At 38.4% G+C, this 19,435-nt stretch overlaps 1 protein-coding gene and 1 non-coding gene across 3 annotated transcripts in view; one reads left to right on the top strand and one right to left on the bottom strand.

Annotated features, from left to right (window-relative positions):
* Positions 1-2,502: 2,502 nt before the first annotated feature.
* Positions 2,503-2,633, top strand: LOC111765459 (small nucleolar RNA SNORA38). The gene has a single exon (XR_002797792.1). It is a non-coding gene; the product is annotated as a small nucleolar RNA SNORA38 (small nucleolar RNA).
* An 8,180-nt stretch (positions 2,634-10,813) lies between these two features.
* PRKCI (protein kinase C iota) overlaps positions 10,814-19,435 on the bottom strand; it is a 58,183-nt gene continuing 49,561 nt past the window's right edge. For both annotated transcript variants that reach the window (XM_058295263.1, XM_058295264.2), the window contains exons 16-18: positions 17,896-17,985; positions 17,395-17,510; positions 10,814-13,429 (exon numbers count right to left, since the gene is read on the bottom strand). In XM_058295263.1, coding sequence (XP_058151246.1) covers positions 13,342-13,429; positions 17,395-17,510; positions 17,896-17,985 — 294 coding nt within the window. In that variant the 3' untranslated portion in view covers positions 10,814-13,341. The remainder of the gene's footprint in view (positions 13,430-17,394; positions 17,511-17,895; positions 17,986-19,435) is intronic.

Here is a 19,435-nt window from a genome sequence, read left to right as displayed (position 1 = left end):
GAGGAATAAAGGGCCAGGAAACTTTGTTGGCCGGTCCTGGGTAGCCAGGAAAAAAACATGGCCTGGAGGCAGGGCCAAGGTGACCCAGGGCCAGCGCACAGGAAAGAGCAAAGGAGGGAGCCGGAAGGCAGCCTAAGCCTGGGATCCAAAGAGAAGTCAAAGTGGGACAGAGCACCTGAGCAACCAAGAGCCAAGAACGTGTTGTGTTGGTGACCCTCTGAGCACCAGTTCAAGGCTTCCCACCTGTCCTGGTTTGAGTCTTTGTGGACCCCAGAAAGTTATGTTCTTAAGCGACCTTTTCTGTGCATGTAAGCTATGTGGGACATTTTGGTTAGATTCTAAGGAGCCTTTGATTAGATTGCTTCAGTTAAGGGTGTTTGATTAAATTATGGGACTCAGGGTGGGTCCTTATTCTTTTACTGGAGTCATATATAAATAGAACAGAGCTGCCATTTTTCATTATGGCCCTGCCTTTTGAGGGAGGACTCCAGGATTGCCCATAGCTGCAGAAAGAGAAACTCCAAGAGACTGGAGGCTGGAATCAGCGGCGCAGCCAAAGCTGAAGAGACAAGGCCCTGGGAGAGATGAACCAAATGCCCACAGCTGAGCCTGGGGAGAAAGTGAGCCTGGAGAAGGCAGATATCAGCCACCATTTTGCCTTGTCAAAGAGCAGAACTCCAGGATCTGCCAGCAGACATTTGGTGAGATGCCTTGATTTGAACATTTTCACAGCCTCGGAACTGTAAGCTTTTACCCTAATGAATTCCTATTATAAAGCCAATCATTTCTGGTATATTTCTTGGGCAGCATATAGCAAATAAAAAATACCACCTGATTCTTCTCAGTCTGAAAGACACACTGGTGACCCTCTGTAGCAGTTTGATATAGTTATGAATTCCAAAAATAGACATTGGATTATGTTTGTAAACTGGTCTATACCTTAGCATGATTAAATTATGATTAGGGCTTTGATTGAGCCACACCACTCAAGGGTTTTGATGATAAAAGATGATAAAAGGGTTTTGATGATAAAAGACATGGCAAAGGACAGAGTTGGGGGTTTTTGATGTTGGAGTTTTGATGTTGGAGTTTGATGCTGAAGTCGTAAGCTAGAGCCCTGGGAAGTAAGCACACAGAGGAAAGAGAAGCAAGCCCTGGGAAGAGAGGAACCCTGAGCTCGGAAAGAAGCAAGACCTGGGAAGAGAGGAACCCTGAGCTCGGAAAGAAGCAAGACCTGGGAAGAGAGGAACCCAGGAAGCCTGAACACTGGCAGATGTTGGCAGCCCTCTTGCTTCAACACATGAAAACAGACTTTGGTGAGGAAGTAACTTATGCTTTATGGCCTAGTATCTGTAAGCTCCTACCCAAATAAATACCCTTTATAAAAGCCAACAGACTTCTGGTATTTTGCATCAGCACCCCTTTGGCTGACTAACAGACCCTCTGAGGGTCAGTTCAGGGTTTCTCATTTGATTCGACTCCATCTGAAAGAAACTCCCCCACAGTGTGGTGGAGACAGCTGTTGGGCCACCGAACTGATTTGCATCTTCTTCCTTGGCACGCAGCCAGCTGATGCTCCCTAGCCTCCCTGTTGTTAGGAAAGGCCATGGCCCTGAGTTCTAGCCAAAGAAATATGAGCCTAAGTGATGGAAGTAACTTCCCAGCCTGAGTCATAGAACCTCCTACAGCATGCCTCTTTGCTTTCGCCCTTTCTAGCTGACCAGAAGTCATGAGTTGGAGATGGCAGCCTGGGAACCTGAATGTCCGTGGGAAACAGATCCCCATCCTTCCAGCTCCTCACCCAGAGCATTTGTCCTGGACTGTTAGGAAAGGAAAAAATAAACTCACTTACCTTCTGGGTCTGTTTGTTAGAGCAGCGTAGCCTCCTCTAAGCAATACTCCCTGTATTGAGCCGCCAAGACCCCAAAGGTTTATCATAGAGAAAATAGCCTAAGGCATCACTTTTATTCTTGTTATATGTATTTGGAAAACATACCCATGAATAGACATAGAGACTGTTTCCATGGTAATGATAGGTCCACTGGTTTGCTTGTATATCCTTTGTTTGGAACACAGAAAATATTTTTTCATCTCGATGGTGTTAGAAATGGCAGTTAGGGCCTCACACAAGAAATATAACTTATAGTTAACTTATAGTACCAAAAGCAGTAGTTCAGCACAGTCCATCTTCATTTATAACATCTTTTCCTGTCAGGGAAGTGGAACAAAAAAACCAGGAAACTGGGAAAGGGTATCAGATATGGCATCTGTCATGTCAAAATCATTAGAAGAGGACTTTGTAATGTTACCCTAGGTTTAGAATGAAACAGATGCTCTTTTATGTCCCACAGGTCCATGAATAATGCTAACAGGGAGAATATGAATTTTTTTTTTTAGGAGGTACTGGGGTCAAAGATGGAATCTTGTAGATGGGAAGCAGGCACTCAACCACTTGAACTGTATCTGCTCCCCAGAAAATGAATCTTAAATGTAGACCTGGAACCCTCCTACAAAGGCGTGTCTGTGGTTTCCTGTTCTTGGACACATAAGAATTGGAGGTAAAGAGATGTGGGCTTGGAAAGTCTGGAGCCAGCTTGCTCCCTGCAGGCTCAAGATCACCCTTTCCCACACGGAAAATAAAAAATAAAAAGAATTTTTAAAAAACATAGACCTGGAGATGTCTAACATAGGATACCATTAATCCTCACAAGGCAAGATTTCTGATTTTAATTTTTTTAGAAACTTAGGTGTGGCCAAATTAAAAAGAAAACAGAGGAAATAAAAGGAAGGCAATTCATTTCTTTCTTCTCTTTCTGCATTTCCTCACTACCAGTCCTAGCAGCAGATATGGGAGGTGGAGTAAGAATAGCTATTACTCTGTAAGAAGGGGGGCACGGGGATGGGGTGGGGAGAGAAGGTTTCAAAGGGCCAAAACACCAAGGGATTTTGTGGGGCATCCTCTGCTATCTCAGAGAGCACTAATGTGGGAGCACCTATAAGTCTTGGTGTGCAAACCTGCAGCTGTGTGAGCTTCTGGGGACAATGATTTTAAACTAGGAGTAGTTTCCTAATTTCATCCCTTCTCACCCCTTTTCATCCCCTTTTGCCCCTTTTCATCCCCACTACCCAACTCTGTGCAATCCTATCATGAGCAGCCTGGAATTCAGAGCTCATTGAATAGTCTTCTGGGTTCTATGAATACTGGCCTGGAAGAGCTTTGGAGATAGAGCACTCCTCACCCCTGACCCACAACAAGCACCTATACGTGGGCTCAATGCGGAGACAAAGAGTACAGCTTTGGGGAATCACTGTGCTTGAGGAAATAGCTGTTTTCTGGGTCACCAAACCATCTTGGCAACCTCATGGCTCCTCCTGGATGGCAGGGGGTAGGGTAGTAATGGAGGGAGGGGCGATTAAAGTTCAAATTCCCAGAACAGTATTTCCCAGATTTGTCACCTACAATATTTATTCAGCTTGACTCCAAGTGGTTTGGAGTGACTACTTCTGAGAACCAAATTCACTTTCAAAATACAAAAGTTTGCTGCCATTGAGTATTTTCAATAGGATTCACCTGGTTAAGGTGATAGAGGCAGTCTAGATATGGAAATTCTCCTCTCCTAAATTCTTCTTAAAAAACAAAACAAAACAAAACTAATAATCAACTACTATTCTTTTCACATTCTACACTATTTCAGGAGTCTACTTTCCCTTGATTTCCATTTATTACCTGAGCAATTGGGGGCCTTCTCTAAAAGCTTCCGTTTACATCAGTGCTGGGGAATCCCACAAAACCCCAGAATGATTCACCTTCCCGGCTGCAGCAAAAATTTCTCTAGCTTAGGTCAGCATTTATCATAAAGTGTGTGGGTGAAGGCCTTTCCCTACTGCAGTTTTCCAAACTTGATCAAAGCTCAAAAATAATCTGGATGGTCTATTACAAATACTGTTTCCTTAACCCCAAACAAGCTGGAGCAGTGAAAATTTCCCTGCCAAACTCTACTCATGGTGGTCTTTCTCTCTTTCCAAAGTACAGAGCTAACGTGTGTTCATTCACTCATTTATTTATTCATTTAATATATTTTTTGAGAGCATCTGCTGTGTGTCAAGCATTGTTCTTGCTGTTACAACCGCAATAGCAAATAAAATTAACATGGCTCCTGTTCCTGTGAAACATAAAGATTAGTGGAGACGACAGATGATAATCAAATAAACCAGCAAATGTATAATCACACATTGTGAGAGGTGCTATGAAGAAACAAAGAAAGTTCAATAATCAAGAATAATGAGAAGTCCACTAGATGAGGGGCTGTTCAGTAAAGTGTATCCCATAGGTATATGAAGTGAAGGGTCAAATCACTGAAAGCTAGAGTGCAGAGGGAAATGGGGCTGGCACCAGCCTTGGTAGATTTCCCTGAGGAAATGACACATAAGCCCCAAGGAACCCACTCTGAGAAAGGGGAAGAGGGAAGGAGAACAGCATGTGCTAAGGTCTTTAAGTGGAAACAAGTGTGGTAGGGAAAATACTGATAAAAAAGAGGGGACAGGTTTGACTGGATGTTGGACACCTGCCTCATTTAGACAGTGAGGTTGTCGAGGTGGCAGGGTAGAGAAGTCAGTGAGCCAGGTGCCAAATCTTCCTAAAATGAAGTGGAATAACCAAGAATATGGCATGTGACAGAGGCCGCATAGGATGAGCCCCAGAGAAGTAGACTTTTCACATAGGTGGAGGCTTAATAGTATGGAAATGGCATTAAGGAACCTGGAGGCTAAACTCTGGGACACAAGAGGATGTGCATCCTCCAGCTGAAAGGGTGACAGGAAAAGCAATGTCTTTAGAGGACAGTCACAGAGGGAGAAAGAAAGTGCAATGAAGAGATTGAGAAAATAGGCGTTCATTCACCCGGGAAGGAGGGTTCCAGGGGGCACAGTAGAGCTATTACGAGGGAGGAAAGGGGGGAAGACTGAGTTTAGGAAGAGCAGAATGAAAATGAGAGTTCTGGCGAAGGTTGATTATGGGAGGCACGTCTTGGATGTCACCACAAATAACCAGCATGTAGATTTAATCAGCCCCTAACTCCAGAAGTCACCTAGTAGACCAGAGGGGTGTGTGTGTGTTTTGGGAGCACCCTAGTTTCCCAGAAATCAGGAGCATGCAGGACTTCATCTGAAGGAGTCAATCAGATGAGGCCAGCAACGGCTTTACTTGGTGGAACAGGCTTTCATTACATGCTGGGCAAAAAACAGTTTCTGACAGGCTAACTCAGTTCTGTGGGCTTGAAAGAGAGGGGTCCTGGGCTGGACAAGAAAGTGTATTCCGTAGGTATAAGAAGTGGAGGGGTCAAACCACGGAAAGTTAGAGTACAGAGGTAAACAGGGTTGAGGCCAGCACTTACAGAACTAGAGCACCCGGTGGGACAGGCCGGCTGGGGTATCTCCATCTGGGATGGGCAAACATAGTTGCTGAGAAGGAATTTAAGCCACAAAAGATGACCATTGAGCAGTAAGCAAGACAGAGTTTGAAAAATAGTGCATTAATTGTGTGTGATTTCTCAGAGACTAAAATTTTAAAACAAATTTTACATTAGGTGTCTTGAGAGGCAATGGGCACTGGAGCCATATGGACCTTGAGTAAGTTATTTAACTTCTCTAAATCTCCTCTTTAGAAATATATCTGTTCAATGGGAATAATAATAGTACATATTAATAAAGGGTAGTGGTTCCCAAAATCATCTTTTTTAAAAAAAAAAAAATTTATTTATTTATTTAATCCCCACCCCCATCCCCACCCCCAGTTGTCTGTTCTCTGTGTCTATTTACTGCGTCTTGTTTCTTTGTCGGCTTCTGTTGTCGTCAGCGGCACGGGAAGTGTGTGCAGCACCATTTCTGGGCAGGCTGCACTTTCTTTCATGCTGGGCGGCTCTCCTTACAGGTGCACTCCTTGCGCGTGGGGCTCCCCTACACGGGGCACCCCCCTGCGTGGCAGGGCACTCCTTGCATGCATCAGCACTGCCCATGGGCCAGCTCCACACGGGTCAAGCAGGCCCGGGGTTTGAACCGCGGACCTCCCATGTGGTAGACAGATGCCCTAACCACTGGGCCAAGTCTGTTTCCCCCAAAATTATCTTGACACTAGCCTGAGGTGCCAGTTCCAGATCCCACCTACAGATTTCAATTCACTAGGTCTGGGATGAGAAAGACAGTCAAAGGATTGTTTTCAATTAAATGAGATGTGAAAAATGCTTAGCACATGCCAGGCCCACGTCAGCTATAATAATCCATAAGTAATATTTCTATTTGGATGGACATAAATGAAGGGGCAGCTTTCTTTGGGAAATTTAACTTCCTATCAAAAGAAGTAAAAACACCAGGCCTCATTATAGTTATAAGATACAAGCTTTCCCTCTATTTCAAAATGCAAGGAAAAGTTATACTTTCAGGACTACTTTGAAAGTGGGCAGATTTCATATTTGCCAGTTGCTCTTACTACCAAGTTACAATGTGGAGATTATAAAGCGGTGTCAACAAAACAACAAATCTAAAAGTTGTTGATGAAAAACCTGTGAAGGAGAAGGTGTGATATTGTTTAATGCAATTTATGGCACATTGTACGATCAGTTATTTTGGGCAATGAAGTAAATAACTGCCTGGATTTGAGGCATGGGGGAAATAAATTTTCAAAAAGATTAGCAGGAGAATGTCTTTACTTGGCTAATTGATTATTTCATATATTTACTTCCAATATCAAAGTGTTTGTGAAATAGCAACAGTCAAGACTTCTGAAATCATGTTTTTAATGGAAAATCTGTTTGCAAACACTCATGGATTAAATCAGTGAATGACACTATTTTCAGGCCATGCAATATTTGATACAGAAAGTTCCACAACTGGGAAGTGGACTTGGCCCAATGGATAGGGTGTCTGCCTAACACATGGGAGGTCTGCGGTTCAAACCTCGGGCCTCATTGACTCATGTGGAGCTGGCCCATGCGCACTGCTGATATGCGCAAGGAGTGCCCTGCCACGCAGGGGTGTCCCCCGCGTAGGGGAGCCCCACACGGAGGGAGTGCACCCCATAAGGAGAGCCACCCAGTGCGAAAGAAAGTGCAACCTGCCCAAGAATGGCGCCGCACACACGGAGAGCTGACACAAGATGATGCAACAAAAAGAAACAGATTCCCGGTGCTGCTGATAAGAAGTGGTCACAGAAGAACACACAGCAAATGGACACAGAGAGCAGACAACTGGGGAGGGGAGAGAAATAAATTGAATTAAATTAAATTAAAAAAAAGAAAGTTCCACAACTAAAGAATGTACATGATTTCTTGGATTTTGTTTTAACTGTATTCCTTTTGAATGAATTTTATTTACCCAAATCAGTCCTGGCTTTATTTTCAACTAATGGTATTCTTTTAAAAAGATTTTTTAAAGACATATTTTATTTACCATCCCTCCCACCTTGTTGTGTGCACTTGCTGTCTGCTCGTTGTATGCTCTCTGTGTCTGCTTGTCTTCCTTTAAGGAGGCACTGGGAACCAAACCCAAGACCTCCCATGTGAGGGGGAGGTGCCCAAATGCTTGAGCCACATCTGTTCCCTGCTTGTTGTGTCTCATTTTGTCTTCTCTTTTGCATCATCTCACTGTGTTACCCTGTTGCATCAGCTCACCACTGCGTCAGCCTGTCATGCCAGCTCACTGTCTTGCTCATCCTTTTTAGGAGGCACAGGGAACCGGTCTTGGGACCTCCCATGTGGTAGGTGGGTGCCCAGCTGCTTGAGCCACATCCGCTTCCCTAATGGTATTCTTCATAGAAGCAAAAGTTCCTGAGAGTATGAAGCATGCCATGACTAGACTTCTGTGTGAAGTATTCCCAGTGCTGGCACATAGAGGGCACTCATTGTATTGAATGAATTTGGATGTTTTATACCCAGAGTAAATAAAGGCAAAGCAATTCTGTGTAAATTTGCCAGACTCTCAGAAGATAAATTCAAGACTTCTTTAGAAGAGCAATTCAAATGGCATCAAAATACACATCATCAGCACTGGTAAAATCCTGCAACCTTTTGGTAACTGGCCTCTAGGGAATATACTGTCTTCCAGAGGGCTAAACTTAATTATAGCAAGACTGGCCCCTGGTGGTGGTAAAGCAGATAGAATCACCATTCTAAACGGGGTATTACTGCTCTTTCTTTACTGCTCTCTATTTTCATATTTTTCAAACCTCACTATTTGAGGAAAAATGTTAATTTTTATTTTACATCTTACTTAAAGGGATAACATACACAGATTTTTAAAACTTAAACCAAATCTTCTGTAATGCATATATAACTTATATCAAAGGATTCCTTAAGACATAACTCTTCCAAATCATGTAGTATAGCATAGTGCTAGACACATTGTAAAGTCCCCAATTCATACATGAATTAAAATTTAAAACTTGAAAAAAATAATAATTTAACAAGATATTAAGCCTTTTCACACTGATTCAGATTTCATTAGGAAATTGTTTCAGATTGGGTAAACCTGAGTCAAATTGCTCACAAATGCACATCCTTTCATGATCCTTAAATTTTAAAAATCCTACTGTTTAGGATCTAGAGTGCCTAGGGAAAAAAATTTTATTTAGAACAAATTTCTGTAAAAGGTCATAAATGTGATTTAGAATTAGGCTTCTGTAATTAACTAAATGATTTTATTCCTAATTATGAATAATGTAAAAAGTCACTGAGTGTAGTGACCTGCACTGCAGAGATTTTATAGCATGTAAGTCTTAAATCTGGTTAAATGGCATTCCTTTCAGAAACCCAGCATTTCCCTTTTTTGAAAAGAACATCTAATTTTCCAAGGATTTTCCTAGTCTTTCAACAGGCTCTTTTTCACACAATTAGAATTTGCTTCTGACCAGCTAAACTGTCAATGAAAACTTGAGCTACACTCTTTCAAGTCTGGCGAATTAATCTGGCTTAGGTTTTAACTTTCAGATATCTGTAAATCAGAAGTTCTTAACCTTTTTTGTTCCATGGATTCCTTTGCCAGGCTGGTGGAATGAATACTACTGTAACTTATTTATCGCATACATTCCTAAGTGAAGGAAATACTAGATTTCAGTTAGAGGTCAGAGAAAATAGGGTTAAGAACCCCTGCTGTAAAATAGTCACAGTAAATAGCTCCTTAATTCCTAGATACTTGTAATTTCGGTTTCTCCAAACGAAAACATTAAAAATAATTGGAATAAAAATACTATATTAATGCCAGGAAGGCACAAGTTGCTAATGAAGGTCAATTATGCTGCCACATTTCACACCCCAAAAAAATGACTCTCAAATTCTGAGATGGATTCATTTTAATTATAAATTTCAGAGATTGTACAAAATCTAATCTAAGCAGAGCATCTGAGTTTTCTCTCCATTCTCATGTAAAATTCAAATTAGTATTTCTAAAGCACAAAAGCCAAAACCAATCTTATACTAATGTGTATGTATGTGTGTGTATAGGCATCTAAAATTTCATTATTATATATATGTGAATTCAGAAAGCTTTGTGGAATATGCTGTAAGTCTGAAAAATGTGCATTTAACATGGATTAATTGCATATGAATGTCAAGTAAAACCCTTACAAATTTCTTTAGTGAAAGTGAGAGTCATGACCGCATAATGTGTATTTTCCCCCTTTTTTTGGCTTTTATCACTGGACTGTTTATTGTGGAGATGATCATCTTAGTGTGTTCGTGTTCTATCTTGACTGTCAAGGATGGAGGTTCTTTTTATTAGCTTTATTTAGCACACTGCATAGTAAAATATAGAGGCAGACATTTAAGTTATGATTTATTGATAGTGAGATAAGAATGTTGAACTTGTCTGTTAAATAATTTCTCAATTCTAGTAAATGCTGGAACAATAAACTATGGATATTAAACCCACTTAGGATATCTGGGTCTTAACAGATCTGGTAGGTTCTAGAGCAGAAGAGGGTAAACCTACGAGAGGAAACCATCAAATTTATCAAAGAGCTCATTATTGGGTATAGCCCAGAAACCAAACTGTTGAATTTCAAGGATTAGAGGCTGCCCCACTGACTGCCTTGATGCAAATTACCTTTAAGTTCCAAACTCCATTTAGAGCTCTGTTTTGGGATTTTATTAGCTCAAAGAAAACTACCAATTGACTGGTGGGAATTGACTGGACAGCACTTCATTACTACTGCCTATAAATCCATTTTAAGCAGGAGTTGAAATTAGGATAAAATAATGGAGAAGACATGGGAGATCAGTCTTTAGTGGTTTAAATGTATAGGCCCTTGCTTTCTGGTAAGTCAATAAAGAAAAAAATAAAAATACTGTAGATTTCACTCTTCTAGTGGAGGGACAAAAATAAGTTACGGTTAAGAGGGACACCAGGCTCACACTTGTTTATACATATACATGGACATTAGCTATAACTGAGAAGGGAGAAATTCTGGAACTTCAGAATAGGTAGAAGTAGAACCTAATTTGGAAATGATCTGTTCTGAGCCTGCTTAAATTTGCTTCAGTTTTTAAAATCAGTTACAATGCTCTATGTTCAGCTGATTTTCACTAATTTATTTTCTAATAGAAGAGGTACAAAGAAAGTTTAGTATAAAAATACCCTGGAGAACATTTTGATTTATGAGTGAATGAATGTCTATAATATATTGTCAGTAGTATCAGAATTCTGCTTAAGGGGAGGAAAATTCCAAATTCTAAAATTTTCATTTTATTTCTTGAACAAATTTTGATACACCTTTCTTCTTATACAAATTTCTGATATGATACATATAAAAAGATCCCACTCTAGATGGGTATTAAACATTTTATTTAAAGATTTTAAAGTAAAAAAAAAAAAGTACACAAATACAGATTTCATTATGATGGCAAAGGCAGTATTCTACATGACAAAACAAACAAACAAATTTTAAAAAGTAAATGTACTGGTACTGAACAATACCTGGTATCCAATCCAGGCTGCATATACATAAAATGATCTGACCACAAATATCAGTATTATGTAAAATAAATTTTTTCTTAGAACATTAAAATTCCAGTCATTTTGACCACCTACCTACCTTATTCTCCTGGTGAATATTTTCTATTATATAATATAAAAAGAATTGGCATGGCACTTAAAGACTGCAAAAACAGAACACAACTAAACATAGTTGTAATGCATTTCTGTATAAAATATACACATTAACTCTTAATTAGTTAAAAAAAGCTTTAAAAACAAAAGACCACCCTGAATAATGGTTAAAACCTCATCATAGAAAAATGCTTATCATTTGTAACATTATTGGTGTACAAGTGATGGATTTTTTTTGAGAAGATATCTAACTTGAAGAAGTCATTCAGTCAAAATTTGTTTAAAATTGTGGATAAAGATAGTAACTCACTGCTTACCCCTTCTCAAAATGCTTTACTATGAATATTCTAAAATTTAGTCATAGATAAAGGAAAAGAGTAATTCTATAGACGTGTTTCTAAAAATAAGGTCCAAAAGCACATCGGAATTCTGAGGTGGGCCTGATGAACATGCATTTTAAACAAACTCCCTAGGTGATCATTCCACATTCTAAAATTTGAGAAGTAATGCTTTAGGGAAAACAGCACCACACTTAAAAGAAAAACCATAAACATATTTCTGACATAAAATGTCAGATTACTTTATAATTTTATGATCTGAAGTGAATACTGCTTTTTATAATAAACAAGTTACAGGTATATGAGAAACAAATACCTCTGAAATAAACATGTCATTATATAAATAAACATTTATCTTTGAGGTTTTCATTGCTTTCAGACCTAGTTATTTGAAGAAAAGAGAGTACATGGACAGAAACTTTGGAAAAATTACATTTCTAATGAAACGTAGCTCCCAAAAAGATATTCATTTAATGCCCACAAATTTTAAATAATTCTAAATTTAAGACTAAGGAGGTTTCCCTAAAGTTAAATTTTACTAAGATTGGACAATATAAGTAATTTCGGGGGATCATGGTTATTTCTTAAGTTCCTTTTAAATTAAAAAAAAAATTTAAAATAAAGAAGGATATTTCTGGCACGCCTTTAAATAATAAATTGCTACATACTAATATTAATAAAAAATACTCTGTTGTGAAATGTATTCTACTCTGAATTACATTTTTTTACCTACTTAACAAAAATTCAGTTAAGAAGCTAGAAATGTGATATAAGTGACTGTATATGTATCCTGAACATTTATTCATGTTTATTTATTTCCTTGGATTTTATTGAAGACTCCCTAAATAGAATCCAAATGTATGGACAATGTGGGTTTTTTTTGGAAAATAAGAGCATAGTTAAAATACACTACTTGGAAAATACATTCTTTTCCTATATACTAAATTGTAAGAAAAAAATATGTTCTACATCCAATCCATAATGGAATACTTTTGTAAGTTTGGTAACAAGTGAGTACCTCCTCAATATTTAAATTATGGGATTATTCTACAATAAGAAATAAAATATCACCATGTACTTTTTTAGATCTATTTTAAATTTCTCTCTTTTTTCTATATACTGAGAAAATTTCCATTCAACTGCATCTTGTATTCTGTGAACTAAATTTATTAACATTCCAATTAAATTTCCAGTTAAAGGGACAAACTCAGAACCTACCCCCTTAATATATTAAAAAAATCACTTGTGCCAGTTTTTGAAAAAGAGCTAATGATTTGAAATCTAATTCTTAATAAAATGTGTCTGTTTATCCACAAGGATAATCTCTATTTCTGATTCTAAGTAAGCAATATCTTTTATTACCAATTTAATAACAGGTTTTGCCTTAAACTCCATAATTTAATCATCCAGGGCAATAAAACTTACAGCTGAGTTTTTAAACATAAAAATCTTGGAAACTAATAGCTAACAGAAAAAGGTGTTATGTTTTGAATTAATCTTTTATTCCAAAATTAAACACTTAAGACAAAGACAAGAATAATAGGAAGTTTGTAATGTAATCCCACTATGTGCCTTAACACAATAGATAGTCTCTTTTAAAAGCAGTGGTATTTCCATTAAACAAAAAAAGATAACTTCATTACTTATCAGTAGGCCACTGAACAAGCAGTACAACTAAAATTTGACACGATTGTCTGGAAACTAGTTTCAATTTTTTTCACAGCTAAATTAAGATGTAATAATTGATTCCTACAGCCAACGATAGAAGATACTGAACACTTTTTTGAAGGTAGCAAATAGAAAATGGTTAGTTTTTTAAAAAAATCTATGTCACAGTATCCAGGCTGGTAACATGTTTATCCATGCATTAAATGGCCACAAAGCAAAATGCATAGTTGAAAAATGGAGATCAGACACATTCTTCTGCAGACATCAAAAGAGGATTGATATACTCAAAGCCTTCAAATTCAGACTGGTCAATCTTTCTCACAATGTCACTGTTGGAAGAAAAATTCATTTTCATAATTAGAATTTCTTAAACCTTTAACTTAAATGGTAAAATAAGATTTAAAACAAAAAATAAGGCTAATTATACAAATTATTTTTAGAAATTCTACCAGATCTTAGATTAATCCCAATAAAACAAAACAACAAAAAGCCAAAAACATATTCATCCCATAAGGAAACTTAGAACTAAAAGGTAGTTCAAAATTGTTGTCAAAATTCCAATTAATCTTAGCTCTTGACCCCAGAACATTCTTAAATACAGAGGAGCATCCAAGATCTGATTAGCATTCACTTTAGTAGTCACCTCAACAGCCAGACGGAAGATGGTGAAGAGAAGACCCAGAAGTTTGCCAAAAGGAAAAGGCAAAAGGAACAAGTACACTGAGAGACCTGGAATAAGGAAAGAACACCACAGGGAGATGCTGGGTCACAGAGGGTGGGGAGGTTGATATTTCTGGGCTTCTAGTTTGATATACAATAAGAGTGAGTACTAGCAAATATCCTCCTAACTAAATGTACATACCACATGCAAAGCACACCAAGTTACATAGGATGCCGTTCCTCCCATCAGGAGTCAAGGCAACTCATATACAAGAAAGCTATGAAAGAAAGCAATATCTGCTTAGTTTCACACAGGACAAACAGTCCTGCTCCAACCACAGTTCTAAAGAAAGGGGTGACTTTAGTTGGAGAAATCAAGGAAGGTACCATTCACTCCACTCACACTTATTGAATGGAATTATGAAAGATTATGGCAGATCTGGGTAAACGCAAGTAATTTATTAGAATTGGAGCACAGGAATAGGAGGCTCTTAAATGGCAGATAATGCTGAAAAGGAAGATAGCAGCTAAATGAAAGAAGCCAGAAATGTTTATACTAAGGAATTTCAACTTGATCTAATAATGATCTGGTTGCATTTAAGATGGTCTGAAAGATGGGAAAGATTTCAACAGGTAAAAATGATGGAGGAATATGGAAGAATAGCATGAACAAAGGTAAAAGCACATTTGTTAAGCAATGGTGAGAAACTGAGACCAAAAAGAACACAGTATTTATGTTATAATAAGAGATATGAATAGAAAGTTAGGTTGGAGCAGATGATGGGAGATCTTAACAGATTTTAAGAGAATAGATTTAAATTAATAGGCAATGTAGGAATTTCTGAAGGTTTCTGATTAAAGGAGTTACAGAAATTGTATTGCATTTCACAAGGTGTGCAGAATGGGTGGCAAAGAAAGGAATGAAGAAGACTAATTAGGAGGCTGGTGCAATACCATGGGTACATTCTGAGAGAGATCTGAATGGATTATGGTGATGGAAATGGAAAAGAAGAATCTGATGCAAATGATGAAGTCAAGGAAAAATAAAGGCAAGGACTTGGCAACTAGTCTATTAAGGAAAGGAGTCAACAATGACTGACATTTTGAACATGAGTAACAGGGATACACAGTAATACAATGAATAGAAAAGGTAAATAAAAAATAAGGAACTGAATGAGAGCAAGAGAAAGAGAGACCATAAAGGGTTATTACTTTGATTGTCGACATATTACATTTGACGTGCTTGCTCTGACAACTGGGGGAGATTTAAACAAGTGGATGGAAATGCACCTCAGAGGAGATATCAAAGCTGTGCTAGGTGCTTTAGAAACCATCTTTCATTTATTTTTCACAGCAATCTTGTGAGGTAGGCAATGCAAGAAGAAATAGGCTCAAATTATGCAATTCACACCCTAAGTCACCCAATTGGTAAGAGGTGGAGTTGGCATTCAGACTCCTACCTTTTGATTAAATCCAACACTCTTTCTAAAATACATGCCATCAGAAATAATGTTTTGATACACATCTCTCTTCTCTGCTAGAGAGAAGGCCTTTTGTGACACAGGAATATGATTGATCATCTCTGAAATGTTATTACGTCTAGCAGAGTGCTTTTTCCTCAATAACTGTTTGCTGATTTACCTAGGAGTTAAACAGCTGGTATCCATGCTACAGAGCTGGTTGAAATCTCCTAGGTACAGACTGCATATAGCAAAGAGAAAGTAGTCATGAACAGAACCATGGAGCATCCTGGTCTCAAGGGGGCAGAGAAAAAAAAGAGAGTAGTCACAGAGATGAAGCAGAACCAGGATGGGAAGTGCTACCTAAGGGAAGGGCATTATTGGCAAATGCTTTATAGACATCAGGAGAGATGAGGACTGACAAAATAATGTTTTTAAACTTAGCAATTAAGAAGTCAATTCAACTTTTACAAGCTGAAGGAGCAGATTCCATTGTAAAGGGTTAAAATGATAGCAGTAAGAAAGTACAAGACAATCAATGGTGAGTACTCTAGAGGTGTTTGATAGATACTGCTTATTTATTTTTCTCTTACCACAGACATCTATTAACTATTAAAACAAAAATCTGAAGATAAAAGATAAAAAAATTTTCAAGAGAAAAATGTGGTGGATCAAAGAGGTGCTAAGATTCAGGGAAAAAATAGGATAAGGGATATCTGAGCAGGTTTGTATGCAGAAGAAATGAAGCTGGATAGGGAGAGAATGCAGAAGATGGAGCAATGAGGTAACAGACAAAATGAAATCCTGGAGGAAACAAAGGAAATAGGTGACGGCAAATAGGAGGGGCACTCCTTGCAAAAGAGTAGGGAGGAAAGAAAAGGCTGAGAAGAGTTAAGACTGCCATTCAGAGAAGCAAGGTGGTCTAGTGAGAGCTGGAAAGGGAGCAAGACATTGCCAAGAGAGAGGTCTCAACCACTGCAACCAAGCTAAGCTTAGGTTAACCCATTAACACTGATGGGACACAAAGAAAAAAGAAAAAAAAAGAGAAAGACTAATAGAGGCAGGGGTAGGACTGAAGGCTTCTAAAACGTAGAGACAGTTTGGATCAACTGCTGTGAGGAATATAAGAATTAATAAGGGGAAGTGGATGTGACTCAAGCAATTGGCTCCTGCCTACCACATGGGAGGTCCTGGGCTTGTTTCCCGGGGCCTCCTGGTGAAGGTGAACGGGGCGCAACAATAAAGACAAAGATGAAAGACAATGAGAGACACAAGAAACCAGGGAGCTGAGGTGGTTCAAGTGACTGACTGCCTCTCTCCCACATCAGAGGTCCCAGGATTAGATCCCAGTGCCTCCCAAAGAGAAGACGAGAAGAGAAGAGAAGCAGACACAGAGAGCGCACAGCGAATGGACAGAGAACAGACAACAAGCACAAACAAGGGGGCGGGGCGAGATAAATAAATAAAAAAAAATCTTAAAAAAAAAAAGAAATAAGTAAAATGACTACAAAGCAGTAAGGGCCTCCTTGATATTATAAAGCATGAATCTGTAATGACAGGCAAATGGTCAAAATAACCCCCAAATTATTCTACACTCTATTTTAAAAAGATGCAACATAAATGCAAAAATACTTCAGATCACTGCTGGTTGGACTTGATAAGTTGTCATAATCTTTTAAAAAAGCAGTTTGGCAACACATATTGACAGCTTTAAAGATTTCATACCTTTTAACCTAATTCCTTTTCTAGGAATCTCTCTTAAGGTAATAAATCAGAACCCAGACAAAAATGGCCATCATCAAACTGGGAAACAGTGCAGCACAGTGGGAAGAGTATAATCCTTACTCAAACTTGGGTTTAAATCCTGACTCTGCCACCTGACCGCTATGTAACTTTACTTAACCCCTCTGAGCCTTGGTTTTCTCATCTGTAAAATGAAGATAATAAATTCTTTGCAAAGGAGTGAAATTAGAGATAATGCAAATAAATGCAAATAAAGCATAGGAGGAAATAAATGGTAGTTACCACTATATGTTATAATAGTATAATGGATTCAAATACAAAATAACTGAATACTTAGATAAATTACAGTATAATCTGATAGTGAAAATTGTATGGCCATTAAATGGGACTTTCAAAGAACTTAAAATATTTCAGTGTACAGAATTACTTACTCATCATCTGGAGTGAGCTGGACAGGTTCATTAGTAAACTGAGAATCAAAGTTGTCCAAACCAAATTCCCCAGAAATATTTGGTTTAAAGGGAGGTACCACCTGCTTTTGCTCCATCTACAAAGACATATTAGATGACAGCTCAAGCCTGTATTCTTAGAAAAATTCTGCCTCTACATTTCCCCTCTTCCCTCAGATGTTTCCCAGACTTAATCAGTCAAAGATGAGTCCCTAGGCATGGTTCTACAATATTAACAATGATAGACATAATTTACAAATTTGAACATTGACACAGGCCTCATTAATATAACAACCTGCTCTACATTAATATGCTAAATTTTTGTTGTTGTTGTTGTAAAAGTTTTTTAAAAAGCACTTTATAGAGTGGTTTTAAATTATTTAAACTGTGATTTGCTAATTTTTCAATATTCTTTTAAGATAATAAAAGTTGGCCCAAGATGATAATGTAGCCTAATATAGAAAGCAACCAAAATTTACATACCATATCCCAATCAACGTTTCGGAAGAATGGGTGTCCCTGAATATCAGCAAATCCTGTTTGAGGATGACATCCCAACCGTTCTTTTGGGTCCTATGGTGGAAGGAAATGTATATCATGCTTTAAAATAAGTCATCTAGTGAACTATGCCCCCCACCCCAATGGCTCCCTTGTGTGTCTGCTCGTCCTCTTTAGGAGGCACTGGGAACTGAACCTGGAGACTCCCATGTGGGAGGTCGGCACCCAACTTCTTGAGCCACATCTGCTCCCCTGAGCTGTGTTTTGTGCCTACTAAATAATGTCTTTATTTCTGAAGCTGGTGTATTCTAACTTTATTTCTAGAAAGTATAATACTATACCCAATTGAGCTATCTGAAACTTTTGATGGGTAAGAGTTCCTCATGGCTCTCTCTTCACATATCATCTAATTAAAGTGGAAAATTGACATCACTCCTTGATAAAGAATAATGGGAGGAAAAAGAGGGCAGGAGAATCAGTTGAGCAGCATCCAATCCAGCTATTTTTTTGGCATGAGTTAGAGTGATAGTCAAAATATGCAAACTTCCAAACTTTATTCTTTTTTTTATTTTTTTAAAGATTTATTTATTTATTTAATTCCCCCCCCTCCCCTGGTTGTCTGTTCTTGGTGTCTATTTGCTGCGTCTTGTTTCTTTGTCCACTTCTGTTGTCGTCAGTGGCACGGGAAGTGTGGGCGGTGCCATTCCTGGGCAGGCTGCACCTTCTTTTCACGCTGGGCGGCTTTCCTCACGGGTGCACTCCTTGCGCGTGGGGCTCCCCCACGCGGGGGACATCCTTGCGTGGCACGGCACTCCTTGCGCGCATCAGCACTGCACATGGCCAGCTCCACACGGGTCAAGGAGGCCCGGGGTTTGAACCACGGACCTCCCATGTGGTAGACGGATGCCCTAACCACTGGGCCAAAGTCCATTTCCCAAACTTCCAAACTTTAACACAAGTTTGTTCTCAGCTCAATTTAAAAGCTCTATTCCGAATTACAACAACAAATTATAATTTGTGTAAGACAATGATGCAATTGTCATTGGGATAATTAGACATCTAGAAGGGGACTGCAACTCCATTTTTCTTATAAAAGGCATTTTATTATTTTGCACATTAACACCTTTCACTTTCACTTTTCACTGTGTTAAAGATCAGGTTTCAAGTTTAAACCTTCCTTCATATAAAATATTCATTTAAAACAAGGTTCAGTTTATTATTTTGTTAAAATGAATCATTATCCTATTTACTTAGGAGGTAAATGCACATTAACCTTTTTCTAGCCTGCCATTTACCTCAAATAAGATTTATGAGTGCCAAGATCATAATCTTAGACAGATTCTAAAACTTTTCTAATCTACAAATTGCAACAATTTAAGAATTTGTATATTTTTCAAGAGCCAAAGACAGCATTTCATTTCTTCTGAATTTTATCTTATTATAGGTTTGATAACTTGTATGGAACACCACGCCCCCAAGTGTAAAGTATACAGTGATGAGTAGACTCTATGGATAATACTCCAAA

Source organism: Dasypus novemcinctus, chromosome 4 (assembly GCF_030445035.2).
Source record: "Dasypus novemcinctus isolate mDasNov1 chromosome 4, mDasNov1.1.hap2, whole genome shotgun sequence".
NCBI lineage: Eukaryota > Metazoa > Chordata > Mammalia > Cingulata > Dasypodidae > Dasypus > Dasypus novemcinctus.
This window is presented reverse-complemented; position numbering and strand designations above follow the sequence as displayed.